Below are 16,752 nucleotides of genomic sequence, written 5' to 3' on the forward strand. Positions count from 1 at the left end.
AGCCTTGAGAGAACCCAACATCTTCTGATGGCGCAGACAAACCAGCTCCCAGGAACAAAGGGACACGACATCCTCCGACATGGTAGTGTGGCAACTCAGGCAAGAGTCTTATATATTCTTATGATCATCAAATTTTCAATATTGATGACATTTTCAACTTGTGTATAATTTTCCAAATTGCCTGCCCTGCATAGACAACAAAATATAACATCCATTTATCAATTTTCGTACTTGAGCCAAATCATTTCAAAGAAATTGCTATTTTGCTTCCAAAAGGGGTGTTGACAAAAATTAAGATAAACTGAGATATTCCTGGAAGTACAAGTTGACAACAGTCACTGCGGGGGCCTTTGGCTCGAGCGACCTCACTGGACCACACAGCTATTGATTATTGGTGGTTCATTTGGAGGTGGATTTGTCCACAGCTCATAGAGGTGGAGTCTTTCATGTCATGTCCTGCATGACATTTGAAAAAGCCAGATCCAGACAAGCTTCCCCACATGTCATTTTCCTTGCAGCTCCCTGCAGACCCTGCCTCCTCTCAAACACCCAACTCTCAGACTGTCCCCTAATATTTCCACCAGCCTCTTGATATTATATAGCCAGTTAAAACAATGGCATAACTTCCTGTTTTTTTTTTTAACCAAAAATTATAAAAACACATTTTGCAATTACTCTACTTTTCCTATGATAGGGAAGCAGAACATATAAGACTCCTGGTCATTGTGTCATCAGTCATTATCGTCACAGACTCAATAAAAAAGGAATGGTGTTCTCTGATAAAGCCTTCAAGTTAACTTGTGTCACCTGTAAATGTTCTACGTCCGCAAAAGAAGTCAGTCAGAAATAATGGATGGAGACACAGAGGCGGGCTCTCCTTTTCCATCAGCAGCGGTGACGGTCAACGGCTGTCAACACTGCTCTGCACCCAAGTGATGATGATGAGGTTGACTGGAGAGAAATGTTGACAGTCATCCAGAAAGGAAAATATATATATATCTACACGTTAATATACATTGATGAAACCCTATCGAAAGCAGTGCTACTCACTAGCAGTATTTAGACACGGGAGTAGAGGCAGCTATATTTGGAATACGACTCATTAAAAGCACTCATCAATGGTTTCAAGATTATTGTAAAGAAGATGATGTAACAGTGACTTTGCTGTCTGCCAATCTAAAGTCCTTGACAGCTTACCCCCCCCCCCCTTCCAAAAAGCACAGCTGGTACAGAGCAGACATGCTGCAGACTGGCATGTTTGTCTGTGTGTGTGTGTGTGTGTGTGTGTGTGTTGCTCAGGTCATGATGAAGTCTATGTGAAAGAGACAAATGGACACACATACACAAGTATAAAGGGGGTGGGATTGATACACTGGGACATCCATTACAGATTTTTCCCCTCAACTAAAGGAAAACTGCTCCCAGCGAAGTTCTAATAATAGAGCGCTGTTTTGGATGACGATCATAATTACTGACAGCGCCGCTAATTCACAAATCCTCGAAAAAAGTACAGTACAAATTTTGACGGCATGTCTTTGCATCATAAAGTCATTTTCTAACCAGTGGGATTACATAAACCGGCCCCTCCGTCATATGAGGTGGTTATTAAGTTGAGATGTTTATCAGTTTCTGACTTAAAATCCCCTTTAGAGCAAAATCCTTGATATAATTTAATGCTAGATAATGCTGCTGTTCCATTTGAAGCAGGGATTCCAACACTTTTTTTAGCCCCGACCTAAAATTTGACAGTAATCTAAAGTTGTGCAAGCACCCACACACAAACGCAGGATTGACAATTTTGAATCCGTGCATCCAAACTGACTTTTTTAAAATTTGTTCCAATTCCACAATAATATCTAAGGGTGGCATGGTGTTTTGGTGCTTAACACTTAACACTGCTACACAGCCTGAAAGTTGTAAGTTTTGAAACCAGTGGGTGACTGTGTCCTTAAAGCATCCTATTCCATCTGACGCCAACTGCTCTGTCACTCTTACGTATTTATTAGATATCTTAAACTGTTTTGACGTTGACATGTCCATTGACCAGTGGGATACAATTCCAGTTGGGGATAATGGACGTTTCAGAGCTTGATAAATCTTGAAATGTACAATTCTGATCTCAGTCAGTCGATCCATTGGTCCAAGCAATTCTTTCTTCTTTTTTTTTTTTTTACCAACCAACCAATACAAGTATAGCACTACAGCATTAGAGTTACGTCTTGTCCGATCCAACATGGAAGCAAAACCCAGATGGTTTCCATAGGTGTGCGTAGATGCTAATGCTAAAGTCCCCTTTTATTTCCCCTTAATACATAAATGTAACTATCTCAAAGATCCAACTCTTGCAGCGTGATTTGGTATTTATCTCCAGCAGCAGCACAGAAGAACAACACTTGTCCAAAACATATTATCGACTTACGTCATCCCCTGTTATTCACTGGGCGTTATCACTGAACAGTCTGCAGAGGTCAAACTTAATGTTCATTAGATTGATGTTGAACCGTCTGGCTTGCAGTGACTCCGGCTAAAAGCATGAACATTGCAGATCTTCTGGATCGCTTGTTCCACTTCCACATACTCATACCCTCTTTGTGAGGTTAAACAGAACCCCCCCCCTCACCATCCTGGCATACTTTCATCACAGCTTGTGAGAGTTTGTTTTTTTTTTTTTACCGGTTTTTATGCAACAGAGCTGCAACATTTGAAAACAGTCTGACTGTCTTTTGAACCATTCTGCTTTGTTGTTTCAGACAGATGTGCAGTGACTGCCTTGCACTGCTGGTGGAGAAGGGAATCATCTGTTTTGTCATTCTGCCCCTTTGACCTTTAATGCAGAAGCAGAGGTAGTCATTGTTTCGATACTCCTCCCCTCAGACTGCTGTAAACAGGTTCTGGAGTGAACAGTCTACAGAGTCTATTGGGGACACATTGTGATAGAATCACCCCTTTCGAATAAAAGGTTAAAGTACCTCATCCAAGTGCAATAACAAAAGTTAGTGCACGTTTAAGTTAGCCAGTACATATATATATAATACACCAGCTTAGCTGAAAACAGTATGTACTCTGTATCTATATTTGTTCATCCCACTTTTGTTAAAAACAGAAATCCCTTGATCGGTCACATTGGTTTATGCTTACAGCACAACATCGGCATAAAAATTTGACCATCCATTTAAGCCGTCATGGATGCAGCGTGTGCAGAAAGCAGCCACGGAGAAGCGCCAAGGGAGCAGTTAGGGGTTTTGTGTCCTGCTCAACAACACTTCAACAGGCTGGGAGGAGCCGGGAATCCAACCAGGAATGTTCGGTTCCTTCATCTATCTCTAAGATTTCTCTAAGATTTCGTATATAAATATTGATTGTTAGCCATTTTCAACTTCCCATGGGTCTCCTTTGTCTTATTACTTTTTCATCTTGTTTCGATTTGATGAGGTTTTTTTTTGTGTTTTTAATACTGTCTTTTACCACTTTTCAATGCCTTCAAACCTTTTTATTTCGCTCCATCAGGCCACTCAGCTAATTCCTATTGTTTGGGAGTGCTGGTACATTATTGTAGTTTTCCACAGCATTGTTATTCTCCTCTGCGCCGCGGGATGGAAGTACCTTGGCGTGTGCTTTGTAAGTGCAATACACAGGGCATTTTATTGCTATTTTGTTTTATTCGAACAGAATATAAAGTACAGTTTTGTGTGTTTTGGCTGAATGCCACGATTGACATCAGCAGCGCAGTTGGAACCGGGGAAGCTAAAAAGTAACTAGTTATCAAATACGGTTTCAGATACAGAGCGTGTTTCTTTGCCAACTACCTCACGTTTGTCTGACTCAGTCCATATTAAAACGCATGCACATGTACTAGTGTGTGTGAGCGCGTGCAGACACACACACACACACACACGCATGCACACAGACACACTAACACACACAGATAAAAACACATGACTGCTCCTCCCCCATGGGTTCATTCATGCACACTTGTGTTATGTAAGAGTGTTACCCTCCTCCCCTCCCAGGCAGACATGTCCTGGCTTTAACTCCATGTGTCAGAGCAGGACAGAGAGATGGCGAGAAACAAGAGAGCGAGGGTAAAGGAGGGCGAGAGAGAAAGAAAGAGAGGCACAAAGATGGAGAGAAAGCGAGACAGGAAGTGGGGGGCAGGAGGTTGTGGGCAGAGGGAGACAGATGCAGAGGGAAAATGCCTGAAAACAGACGAGAGGGCAAATGAGACAAAAAAAGAGGCGTAAAGGAACGTGGATGAGGATGAAGAGGAGAGTGAGGGTGGCGGCGAAGGGGGCAACGTGGTGCAAGCATGTGGATACACTCGCATTTCGACAGTCCCAAGGACGTTTGCCTGGCGATGCGTTCCTGGAGACGACCCCTTTTAATACTTCTCAATATCGCCTCAGAGAACTTTCCGCCCTGTGTGCGTATAAGGCGGCGTTTGCTTTGTATTGATGGCGTACAGCGGATACTGTTTGCAAGGGTGAACGTCCTGAATGTGGACCCAGGCATCGGTGGTTGTTGGTGCTGATTTCCTGGGAGCGCCGTGATGGACATGAAGGTTGTGAAGAGGCCGGGTCACGTGTCGGACGACGGGCGTCAGACTTCTAGCAAAGAGTCCAACTCTGACTCCTAGTGGTGGCGACGATAGCTCACCCGCCTTTCTTGTCAATGGTTATATCACAGTGAATGACATTACATCCGGAAATAAAGGGAAATGGAACTCCAGCTGCAAGTTCAAGCATTTAATAATTGTCGTGTTGTTGGGAAAACTAAAACATCTCCTCCATCGTCTTTATCCCTTATACATAAGGGACTGAGAGGGCATTGAAGCATCATTCATTTATTTAGTTCTTTTTAATGATTCGTGAGAAAGAGTTGATCCAATTTTCCCTTTTCCTAGCGTCTCTGATCATTAAAAAAAAAAAAAAAGTAATTTTTTCCAATTATGCTTATTGTTGAGAAGCTATATTTCCTTTTTTTGAATTGATTTACTCACTATCTATACCACTTATTCTGCACTCAGAGTTGAGGGGGGGCCGGAGCCTATCCCTGCTGTCACGAGGTTCACCCCGAACCGGTCCCCAGTTGATCACGGAGCAAGATATAGAGATATACAAGGATTCACCCACACAGAAAGCCCCCAGGAATCAAACCAGGAACCTTCCCGCTGTGAAGTTGAAGCCGTAGTCCTCTGGGTTTTCAGTGTATTCCAACTTTGCGTAAAAATGCCACCCATGGTGCCGTCGGGTGCAAAAAGCTTCTCCCCTGCCTTTGGGTGGTCGTCTATGTAGATCTGTGGTAATGTGAGCGATCGTCGCTGAGATATAAGATTCTTGCCTCAAAAGAGCCACCTAGTTGTCACCTGTGCCTCGGATGCAAACTAACCACCAGTTTATGTGTTCATCCCAATGATCCTTGCCAAGATATAAAACACTCTGTTGTCAAAAATGTCCATTTACATCTGAGCCTTTTTTTTTTTTTTTTTTTTGATTATCGAAATAATTTTTGGAATTCCAATTGCTGTTACTTGTCGTGGAAGTGAACGTTGAAAACTTTTTGGAGATCTTGTGTTTTGCCAAACGGATTGCAATGACCGTGGACTTTCTCCACGAAAAAAACTTCCATCCAGCGATGGTAGAGGGATGCACATCTGATATATTGAATGTCTGAAACATCTTGACCTGAATTATTATACAGTTGTGTGACAATTGAGTTATTTGAATTGCACATGCGCGTTGCTAATGCTTATGCTAATGCTAATGCTATTTTGTATTGTTCCCCAGACCTGCATCATGACCAGAAGCAGCAAGTGAGCCAGATTCGGACCGACGGTTTCCTTTTAATAAGACTTCATTGATCATCTATTGGTTTGAAAATTGAATATTGCATATTTCCGTGCATCAAAATGGCCTCAGGTTTTGCAGCTGCATGCTTGCAGAGTTCGGCACAAGTAGTAGCATTATTTCACCTTCTTTTCTTTTTGATGGAGCCACTGAGTTGCGAATTGGCCTAATATCCTCCCTCGGGAGCTACGCACTGGTTGTTTAAGTTACTTAATTGTCGGAAAATCGTCCCCATCTGGAGATTTCCTAACAGTGAAGGAAGTCGAGCCAATGACGGATTATTTGTGCAATATCCACCCTTGGCTTCCTTTGCTCGTGAGCTCTGCTAGATTTGTCTGGATGCAGTCTTGGGTATTTGCTCTCACTTCTTGGCTGTTGTCTTTCAGACAACACGTTTTCCAATTTGTCACCGTAGTTCTTCCCTTCAGACAGGCAGAATGCTCTGCTTCACGCCTGAGCCCCCTGGGACCGATGTGACACTTGGCAACTGCCACCCTTCAGATGCTGATGGCCAAAAATAATGATTTGATGCCTGCGAAAATACTGAAGGCAGCATGAAGCTTCCAAACACAAACAAAACCCACCTGGTATGAATAAATTCAGAAACAATATTCTGGTTCTTGTTCCTTGTACATGCATGACTTCTGCATCTATTTGTGAATAAAATACAATTCTGCAAAGGAAAGGAGACGGATTTACCGCTCAGCACAGAAACCGCACATCTTGTCAAAACTTCTAGATCAGACTAAGTAGAAATTTAAAGTTCACGCTTCCTTCAAGATTATAACAGGGCTGTTAATTTGACCACTTCAACCACCATTAACAGGGATACGAGGTTGTTTCATTTCCCCTCCGCAAACTCCTGCAGAAATTTAACCCTGCTTGTCTCGCCACAGGCTTCACTGGACGACCACGGGGAGCGAGTCAAGCGTCGGACTTCATGTTTTCTTGGATTTCATGTTTATGTAGTAATATTTTTAGGTCATGACTAGTCCGCCATAATGGATAAAATGGGCTATTTTTACATAATCCCAAATTTCATATAATTTCCCCTGGATTATTTCATTTGTGAACGCGTGGCCTTGAAATGTTTCGAATTTTTCATTGAGTTATGATAATGTTTAAGCCGAGTAGGGGTCGCTGTAATGAGTCGCTGCCTGTATTTAAGGTCAGCGTGAAATTATTAGCTTACCAATCATGCACTCGCTGGTGAGGTCATCCGTCTCCAGAGCGGCTAGGCACTGAAAAGCACAGTGAATGTTGTAAAACACCAAACACTCCAACAGAGCTGGCCTCGGCTGTTTGAAGACAAGAACAAGTAGAAAAGTAATGTCCTGCTTTGTCGATCGATTTTCAGTCGTTCGCCGCATCCACTTCCCCGGCCTCACATTTTCTGTGACTGAAAGGGAGAGAAACTGCTAGATATCTTTGAGACGTCTTTAAGAAAAATAAGTCATATATTTATATTTCATTCACTCATTCATTTCTTATCGATACCACATGTCCTGCGGCCAGGATTGCCATGGGACCGGAGCCGATCTCAGCTGCCATCGGGCGAGAGGAAGGTGTCGCCCCGGACCGGTCGCTAATCAATCACTGGACCACATATGGAGAAAAAGGTTTCTGGTAAATTTCGACTTTCTGTGCGGAGGCTCCTGGGTTTTCTGCGGGTGAATGCTTGGTCGTCTCTATTTGACGTGAATGAGGGAGTGAACGGTTGCATGTCTCTCTATGTGGCCTTGTGATTGGCTGGCGACAGGTGCAGGCTGAACCCCGCCTCTCATCCAATGACGTCCGGTATTGGCTCCAGCGCCCGACCCTTACCGCGAAATAAGCGGTACAGAGAGCAGATTCTGATCATTGTTGAAAGAAAAGTATAACGCTATCAGAAGTTTCATTGTGGGCGGGCTAGTTCTGGTGGCTGATTTGCTCGACGGCATCCCAACGAAACATAATGACAGTCTAATAATACCAAATAGAAAAATTATTGGTGCAAAAGAGGTTTTTTTTATTGATATATTTTCAGGAAAACAATGCTGTCACATCATTCAAAACAGTTTGAGGAGAGCAAGTCTGTCCAAAGTGCAGATGCGGCTTATAATAGTTCCCACCTCTGTTTCCGTTAAGCCAAATCATCCTCCTCTGAGGCCCGATGACGCGTTTCACATAAAGCAAATGCCACGGGATTTGAATTCAGCAGGATTTTTTATTTCCACAAGTAACACAGCAATCGCTGGATAAGCGCAGACCAATGGGAAGCTTTCGGTAGCTCGTCTTCCTTCAGAAGGAAAAGAGCAAGGTAGAAGTCGCTTTTCCATCGCAATTTTATGCTCGCAACATAGTTATAACATCAGACTGGCAGGAAAAACCCAAAAGAGAAGGGGGAAAGGACCCCGTCCGGTGCCGCAGCATATCCTAAGCGGTTCCCCTCGGCGTAAATGCTTGAATTCTACCAAACATTTCACTAGGGGGCAATGTTGTAACAAAATGGGCTGTCCATCACTAATTGTGACAAAGAAAGGAAAAGTGGTGTAAAGCACACCGTAACTATCATCATCGTAATCATCATCACTATCTGTGACCTCGGTTCACCTGTTTTTGTCATAAGAATGCGAAATAAAATTTGTTATTTGACTTTAATTTTAGCGACCATCCTGCATCCTGACTGAGCAGGTTCCTGGGAAACACCATTTAGATACTGATGTAGTGATGGGCTAAATTTCTTCTCTTCCATGGAAGCCAAAATAAAGAAGCAGCTCTTTATCTCAGAAAATAATAACCTTTGCCAGGACAGAGGAGTGGGCTTCTCCATAGGAAACTAAGGGAGAGAGCTGTTTGGACAAACACTATATGGTGCCGATATATTTTGGGCCGAACCCACCATGAGTCCTTTCCTTCCACCTGAGAGCTTCCTCAAACCCACAACTAAAAAAAAACATCACTAAAAATATATTTGTGAAAGTAAAGCAAGCTGTTTCATAGGGGGGCTCTAAACTTCTACTTCTCTTCATCCTCACAAAGCTTGCAGTTAGCCTTAGCGGTCGACTTGTGAGCATTAGATTCTACTAAGTGTTCTAAAGCACGAACTGACTGCGTCAAACCCGGTTGCGCCCGGCGGCCACTTCAGCACAGCTTCGGTTGCATTTTCACCGCCCTGCAACGTAGGACTTTCAGGAAGCTGTCGATCTTGTGGGAGTCGCGGCGAAAACAGGACAACAGGAAATGGAAGTTGATCATCTTGGACAGCCTGTCCTGACCGATGTCGTTGCCTCCACTGTAGGGCAGGAAGGCGATCTGTGCAGCCGGAGAAATCTGGAACCCGACAAGAGGGTATTTAATATCGTCAGATTAGACCGGTGTTTCCCAACCTTTTTTGAGCCACGGCACATATTTTACATTCGAAAAATCACACGGCACACCACCAAATAAATATGTCAAAAACAGTTTTTAACGAATTAGAATGAAAACCGTAGTCTCAATTTACTTAGTGTGAAATCTAATTTATCTAATATCTGTGGATTCGTCAGGTTGCAATGCAAATTTCCCGCTGATGAGGAACTTTTTCAGAACACTTGTCCGCAACATGTCATCAATATGTCTGAAAATGGTATTATTTGAGAGAACTCAGGCTATTTCTTTATCAACGCCAGAGCCGAGCATTTCTTCTACAACGATTTTGCCGGCAGGTAGTATTAATGTTTTGCTACGGTGTGTGGCTGTTCGAATTTAGAGATGAGATCAGCAACTTTATAGCAAGCTTTCACTACTTTCTCGCTCGTCTTGGTAAATTTCAACAATGCTGCCTGTTTGCAGATACAAGTACTTTTTATTTTAAAGATATATCACGCAAAGTGTCACTAATCACTCTGATACACAGATGCACAGGTTAATTCACTACCCGTTGCCATCGAATGGGCACGCTGCCCACATAGACATAGGGAGAAACATTATTTGCGTTGGATAAATAATTTTGGGACCAATCGGGTAAAAGTGGGCATTTTTCCACGGCACACCTGATGATCTCTCACGGCACACTAATGTGCCGCGGCACAGTGGTTGGGAATCACTGGATTAGACGAATAATATCGACCGGTGTCCTCCAAGGAATGCACACCTTGCTTGACAGAACGTTCAGACCGTCTCCCAGATTTCTGGAGTGCTCCTTCAGCTCCTGGATCTTGGTGGATATGTTGCTTTGAGCCAGATGAGGCAGGTAGTTGGCCGAGGAGGACAGGAGCACCAGAGGGTCTGCCCAGGCCTGGAGCAGCGAGCGAGCCAGCGACAGCAGGTCTGACTCCTGGAGATCAAATCAAACAAACAGTGGAAAGCGTCTTGTCTAACAGTTGTGTTTCAATGTGTCTTTCATACACATATAGGATGTGGGCGTGTCAGAGGTCTGGACATGCTGCCAGAGCAAAAATGTACCAAAGTGATGTGACACTATGAAAATGACAAACTCCGATCCCCCATTTTTCCTTTTTTTTTTTTTTTTTCAAACTTTCATTGAAGCCACAAAACATCACAAAAAAATTTAGAGTATTTTGCAGACAGACACCGACCAGTGTCGAGCCCCCTGCATTTGTGCCACGTTTACACCTGCAGAGTTTCCTCTCCCTGACATGTTGAAGACAACAGGGATTAGAGAGGAAAATATATAACCGCTAAAGGATAATACGGGTCATTGTCAGATCTTGTTGTGGCAACTGGACTCAGAGATTCAGATTGTGACTCGGACGAGTCCCAGGTATTCGTACTTTTGTTCCCCCAAACGACACAAAAACACACTTACGGATTAACTTTACCACCGGGGTTGCTGCAAAAACTCACTCACTAACTTAACAAACTCTCTAAACATAAACTTGGACCAACCCCGACCCCAGCAGTAACATACCAGGAACTCCCCACAGCCTCTTAGAACTGAAGAAGCCTCTCGGATAACAGGTAAAATGTCTTCAAGAAAAAAAAGTCCAGCAGAAACAATTACATCTGCCAACGATGAACCAGGACCTGGGTGACCCAGAGCCTTCTTAGATGCAACGTCGTTCTGTGATCGACAGCCTCTGGATTTCTTACAATTATCTGTAAGTCCTCCAAAGTTATTTTTTTCATTGTTAGCCTGGTAAATGAATAAAATGATTTCCTTATTGTTGTCAAAATGTCATCAAGGATGTATGATTGAAGAGTTTCTATTTGTACCCGCCTGTATTTTTAATTACGACTTGTAACTGCTTCTAACAGTTACTATCTTCTCATTATGAAAAAAGAAAATCACACTGCAAAATATAAATATAAATCTTTCATCTTTTCCCTTGTATTGTCATCTAGAGAAGGGTGGATTTAAAAACTCTTGTGTTGTATATTCACAATTCAATCGAGTCAATCACACCTTTTTTGTCATTGTGCATGTTTAGCATATTTAGCAATGAAATAGGCCGCACCACCATCACTACCTGAATTCTTGACCAGTTATTTGGAGTTATCGGTAAAAAAGCAGGAGTCAGCAACCCACGTCTCTATTTGATTAAAATGTATCTTATTTTAGTTAATTTTTAAAATTGTAATTTTAATTTTGAAGACGATGGCAATTTTGTAACATCTTAAATAAAATGCGTCCAAATGTTTTCACAGTTGCTCTTAATAAGCAACTGCACGTGCCAGTAAAAGGATGGCACACAGAGAGAAGACAGCATACTCGCTTTGCTGCCATTGGATTATTTAAGCTCTGCTTTTTTTTTTTCAGAAATACAAGTAGGACTCAAATAGACATTGAGTATTTTGCTTAAAAGTAACCTTCAACCCGACGTCTTTTTTTGGAGTTCAAAATGTTTTGTTGCGTGCTGAAATGTGATTTTGTTTTCTTTGCAGTTGGTTATTGATTTTAAAAAATGCAACAAATATTTTGTTTACACATAGCAAAAAGGCAAAAAAAAAAAAAAAAAAAAAATGACGTTATATGCCGTGTTGATTCATTTTAAATTTCAAAAGGATTGTGTGCATCCTGATGTTTTCTTTACTGTTGGGAAACGGGTCCAAATGGCTCTTTGAGTTTTAAAGGTCGCAATATAATGCAGGAACGCGAAGGTTGAGAAATAAACACAGGCGGAATAAAACTGGGCCAAAGGAGGCGAGCGAGACACATAGGCGAAGGCACCGAATCGTCGATCATCGGTTCAATACTTACAGACACTTGAAGGGCCTGTTCCTTGTCACTGGGCGTCAGGAGAGACGCTGTGTGGCACGTCGAGGGCCGAGGCATGATCATACGGCCTATCGGAGGGAAATGGGTGTCCTGGGCAGAGGGGGGGAATCTTTTTTTACAGGTTTATCCTTGATATTGTCAGATTTTCCACACATACACAGGTACACACCAGCTCCTGGGAGAGCATGGCACTCAGGGCGTGCAGCTTATCGGACTGCTGAGAGGCTCGGTCGAGAAGGTCGCTCACGGGGACGGAGCAGGTCAGCGACACCATGCACGACACTACCGGGCAGTAGAAAAGGAAAGAAAATTGTTCAAGTCTCAGCCTTTAATTGATTCAACCTTTCAATTAATTTTAAGTATTTGCATGATTGCTGTGGTGGCACAGTTGGACAGCCAAATTATGTTTCTAATTTTGAAAAAAACAATTGCAACATATGGATTAACTGAAGCATTATACTAGAAAAATTTAGCTCTGAAAATAGCAGATTGGTAAATGCTAACTGATATACATATCTGCATACAATGCAATACAATGATGATTTATCTCTCTATATAGATAAATAAAAATATATATCATCATTAACTAATTGAGATGTACTGAGGACAAAATTATTATTGTCCAATAAGGAAAAATAACTCATCTCACCTGTGATGAAAACTGCGCCGCAATTGGTTCCTCTGGGAGCCATTTTTGTTTTGTCTCTCATTCTTTAACCTTCTATCTATCTATCTATCTATCTATCTATCTATCTATCTATCTATCTATCTATCTATCTATCTATCTATCTATCTATCTATCTATCTATCTATCTATCTATCCCTCTGATCTAACTATGGCTTTCTTTCTATTGTACCTCCTTTTTATACTTCCTTTACTTTGGAGCTATACTTATTCAGCGCTGGAATAAATGTGTGCTAATTGTTTGGAACTGGTTTGGTCCAGTTCGTAATGAAAAACATGGATCCAGGAGACTTGAATTCATGCAGCAGGACCGAGTCACAGGTCGACGACGGGGCCCGAGATGTGGAAAAGTAATTACCCGGTTTAATAATAAAACGCTTCCAGGATGATTAAATTACTGCCGATCATTAAGTTTTGACCCCGCCTGACTTTGAGCGTAATTATAGTAACCGGCACCTCGGCCTCACCTGAGATGCGGGACCTCTGGTCATCCTGGAGCAGTCCCCGCCTTAGCGACAGCAAAGGCACGACTCAGATCATAAAAAATATAAAATGGAGATCGACTCCATCCCGAAAAAAAGAGAAATGCCCATGCGCGCTCCTGATGCATAACTGAGTCCGTGCGCTTGAGAAGCATCGAAACGCGAGTATTTCCTATCACACCCTTCTGGAGGTCCCTACCGAGCCGGTCGGTTACACGAGTGCACCATGGACGGCCCATGGATGGCCCATAAATGGGCCTATCTATATCATAAAAACAAATATAACCGCCCAAAGATATTTAAAAAATCCCAATATACTATGGCATTATACCACAGTCTGCATTTAAAGAACTACGACTGCTTTCCTGTAATTATACACAACAGAGTTCTTTGCTGAACGTAGAACGCTGCCCACAGCAACGTGAATTCCACACCTGCCGTTATTGGACGGCGTTAGAGTTAGTTTCCCAGGAGGTGAAATGTGGGTTGGTCCAGAGCCGTAAACACTTATGACCGGCGTGACATCGTGATCAATAAAGATGATGTGAAACTCATCAGTCTGAGACCAGACGTCAATAGCTTGAACGGCGTTATTGGCTAATCGTCCGTTTGTGCCGCGACCGCCTGAAGAGATTAGGGTTTTCAATTAAACCTCTCCTTCCAGCGGGCCTGTCATTCCCGTCACATCGCCACATGCAGATCTTCAAAATTGACCTCCGTGTGAATTCTGATTTCGGAGGCGTCGGCTCGAGGAAATGAACTGAAAGATGAAGCTGAGATATTTCCAGCCTTTCCCTCCATGACACCGAGCTCCTCTTCGTCACGGGCATTCAAATGAGACCCAAACCTGTTCCTGCCTGCTACCTGAGACTCAGACTTTCCTTTAATAAATATTTTCCCTGTAATCTGGTTATGTTTCATGATCAGATTGACAATTAACTTATTAGAGTGTTTCAGAATACTAATGAGTTAAATATTCAGCTGCAATATCTTATTTTTACGTTTACATTTAAAAGGAAACATCCGTGGAGGTTCTCAGTCATCCAGGTCGTGGTGAATTCTTGTCGAATTCTTCTTGTCGTGGCTTGTCGTGACAACCGGACTTGAGGTCATTTCTTCTTCAGAATTGAAGAAGCCTCTCGGATGAAACGTCTTCAAGTGAAAAAATTCAAATCCAGTCGCCGCGACAAGAAGATTTCAACAAGAGTTAAAACAAAACAGCATTCAAAGCACCAGACAAGAAAACTGAAAGTTAGTTTTGTCAACATATATATATCTTCCAAAGCATATAAAGCTGCAATCAGATTTTTGCAATTAAAATACCACTTCGGAATTCCTGTGTTTTTATGGAATCCACTGGAATCCATTAAAAAATATGACAAAAACACTAACATGGAGAGAATCTTGAATCTTTCTAACCGTTTATCGGCCACCAAATGATAGCGTCGCTCGAATGTGGTGATCGTGTAGTCGCGAAACAACCAATTTCTCGTTGCAGCGGCCATGGAAATGGAAAGCGTATGTTTTGTGAGGCCCCTGCGGCTCCGCTGAGCTCCTGTCCAGGCCTGTGGTTCCAGGAATGTGTAGCCGGAGTCGTGAAAAATTCCACCTTCAACGTTTGCTCCAACACAGAGTAATGACCAGCATGTAGATACAGCCGTTCTATGGTGTCTATAAGTTGCCCTGCGTTGTTAATTTCAGTGGTTCCGATTTCAGCTGTTTTGGAACAACGATGAACATTGGAATGAGAAATATACTTTGTTTGTTATGGATATAATTGAAAATGTTTGTGCATTTGATATTTTGATGGTTTCGTGACAAACACGCTTTGAAACGTCAGAGGATCAGCTCACGCTGCCAACACCTTTCCTCTGATACCATCAAATGATGCCATTTTATCCTTTAGAAGTTTCATTTCTTTTATTATTCTTACTTTCCTGCGTGTTTCATCCTCTGATTTGGAAAGTTTCTTTATAAACCCCTTCCACTCACTGGGTGCTGCGGCTGGTGGCAGAAGTCTGTGACATAATGAAGACATCTGGTGGACAATAGATTGAACTACAGCTGGCTATCAAAACTAATAATTAATCATTTTAACTTTTTTTGCTTTTTTCAACGAAGCTGTTTTTGTGTGTGTATTCTCAGAAAAAGCACGTTTTTCAGGTTACAATCTGACTCTTTGTTTGTCTAGGAAGCGACCCACCCTGCAGCCACCTCACATCCAGCCTGAAGGTTTTAACGCTTGTGTTTTGCCTTCATTTCTGTCACAAAGGCACTTTCCTCAGCTCCACAAGAATAGAGCAAGCTGGCAAACATGATAAAATGAGTATTTATTTCTTTAATTTTGAAAATGAGTATTTATTTTTATTCCAACTATAAAGTTTTTTAAAGACCATTTCTAATTCAAATGATGGTATTTTATGAGGCCTCCCTGAACACAACAGCATGAACACATTTTTACTTTATCTACTGTGATTAGCACTAAAAAACAAACAAACAAACAGTATAGAAAACTTCAAGGTGATTTATTGTAGATTTTCAATGAATTCTTGCCATTTTCTTTCAATTCAGTCCCCATTTGTTTTCCCATTTGGTAAAACTTTTAATGTGACAGGGAGCTTCAACCCATATTAAAGTCAGTATCCTAATCTTTCCCGCTCATTGCCTCACACACCTCCTGCACTCCGTGCCGATAAACTCAAACATTACTCATATAATTCATGTTTATTTCAAAATTTTTCGGTTTATTCTTAGCGACTTATCCACCCCATTCTGTAAATATATATTCATATACCTTTCTCACTCTTTGTGGGTGTTGGTGTATGTATATATAAATAAATGCGTAGATAGATAGATAGATAGATAGATAGATAGATAGATAGATAGATAGATAGATAGATAGATAGATAGATAGACAGATAGATAGATAGATAGATAGATAGATAGATAGATAGATAGATAGATAGATAGATAGATAGATAGATAGATAGATAGATAGATAGATAGATAGATAGATAGATAGATAGATAGATAGATAGATAGATAGATATCCACACACATCCATACACACATCATTCTCTGTACACAATATTCATTTTATTCCGTGTATGTATTCATGTATCCATCTCATTCTGTACGTGTATGTGTGTGCATATATATAATGATATATGTGTATATATATTTACCTATCTTTCTATCTGAAGATTTTGAACAGGCTCCAGTATGTTTGCTGGGGGATCATCAGCAACAGGCAGGTTAGTAAAACATTTGCCAGAAAACAAAACCCCTATCAGTTGTGTTTCTTCCGTCCCGCCTACAAACACACACGCACACACATGCAGCGTGTGTTTCCATACCCTTCACTGTGCCTCCTCTCTGTTCTCAGTTCATGTCTCTATATCATCTATGTTATATTGTGTGTGTACATTACCCATGATCCTTTGCGTCCGGCCCTCCCCACCTACAACGCCACCGCACAGTCAGCTCAACATGTGTGTCCTCTACATTGACATTCAGCTTGCTTCTGATTTTGTCACCTGTCAT

General features: G+C 41.8%; 1 protein-coding gene and 1 long non-coding RNA gene across 2 annotated transcripts; one reads left to right on the forward strand and one right to left on the reverse strand.

The window, feature by feature from the left end:
* LOC147220768 (uncharacterized) lies at window positions 1-3,254 on the forward strand. Its single transcript, XR_015107906.1, has 3 exons — window positions 1-99; window positions 2,751-2,843; window positions 3,141-3,254. It is a non-coding gene; the product is annotated as an uncharacterized LOC147220768 (long non-coding RNA).
* Window positions 3,255-8,966: 5,712 nt separating this feature from the next.
* Window positions 8,967-12,734, reverse strand: prl (prolactin). Its single transcript, XM_086170431.1, has 5 exons — window positions 12,692-12,734; window positions 12,212-12,324; window positions 12,025-12,132; window positions 9,958-10,140; window positions 8,967-9,155 (listed from the first exon to the last, which is right to left on the reverse strand). Exons 1-5 carry the CDS (start codon window positions 12,732-12,734, stop codon window positions 8,967-8,969), a joined length of 636 nt encoding a protein of 211 aa, XP_086026557.1.
* Between the last annotated feature and the right edge of the window lie 4,018 nt (window positions 12,735-16,752).

Source organism: Fistularia commersonii, chromosome 23 (assembly GCF_037954325.1).
Source record: "Fistularia commersonii isolate RoL2024-O1a breed Wild chromosome 23, RoL_Fcom_v1.0, whole genome shotgun sequence".
Taxonomy (NCBI): Eukaryota; Metazoa; Chordata; class Actinopteri; order Syngnathiformes; family Fistulariidae; genus Fistularia; species Fistularia commersonii.

Excerpts from the sequence above, each read along its gene's own strand:
- prl (XM_086170431.1), bottom strand. The coding sequence starts at position 12,734 with ATGGCTCCCAGAGGAACCAATTGCGGCGCAGTTTTCATCACAG. Across the intron at positions 12,133-12,211 it reads CCATGCTCTCCCAGGAGCTG|GACACCCATTTCCCTCCGAT; the intron begins GTGTGTACCTGT and ends CCCTCTGCCCAG. Across the intron at positions 10,141-12,024 it reads AACAGGCCCTTCAAGTGTCT|GAGTCAGACCTGCTGTCGCT; the intron begins GTAAGTATTGAA and ends TTTGATCTCCAG.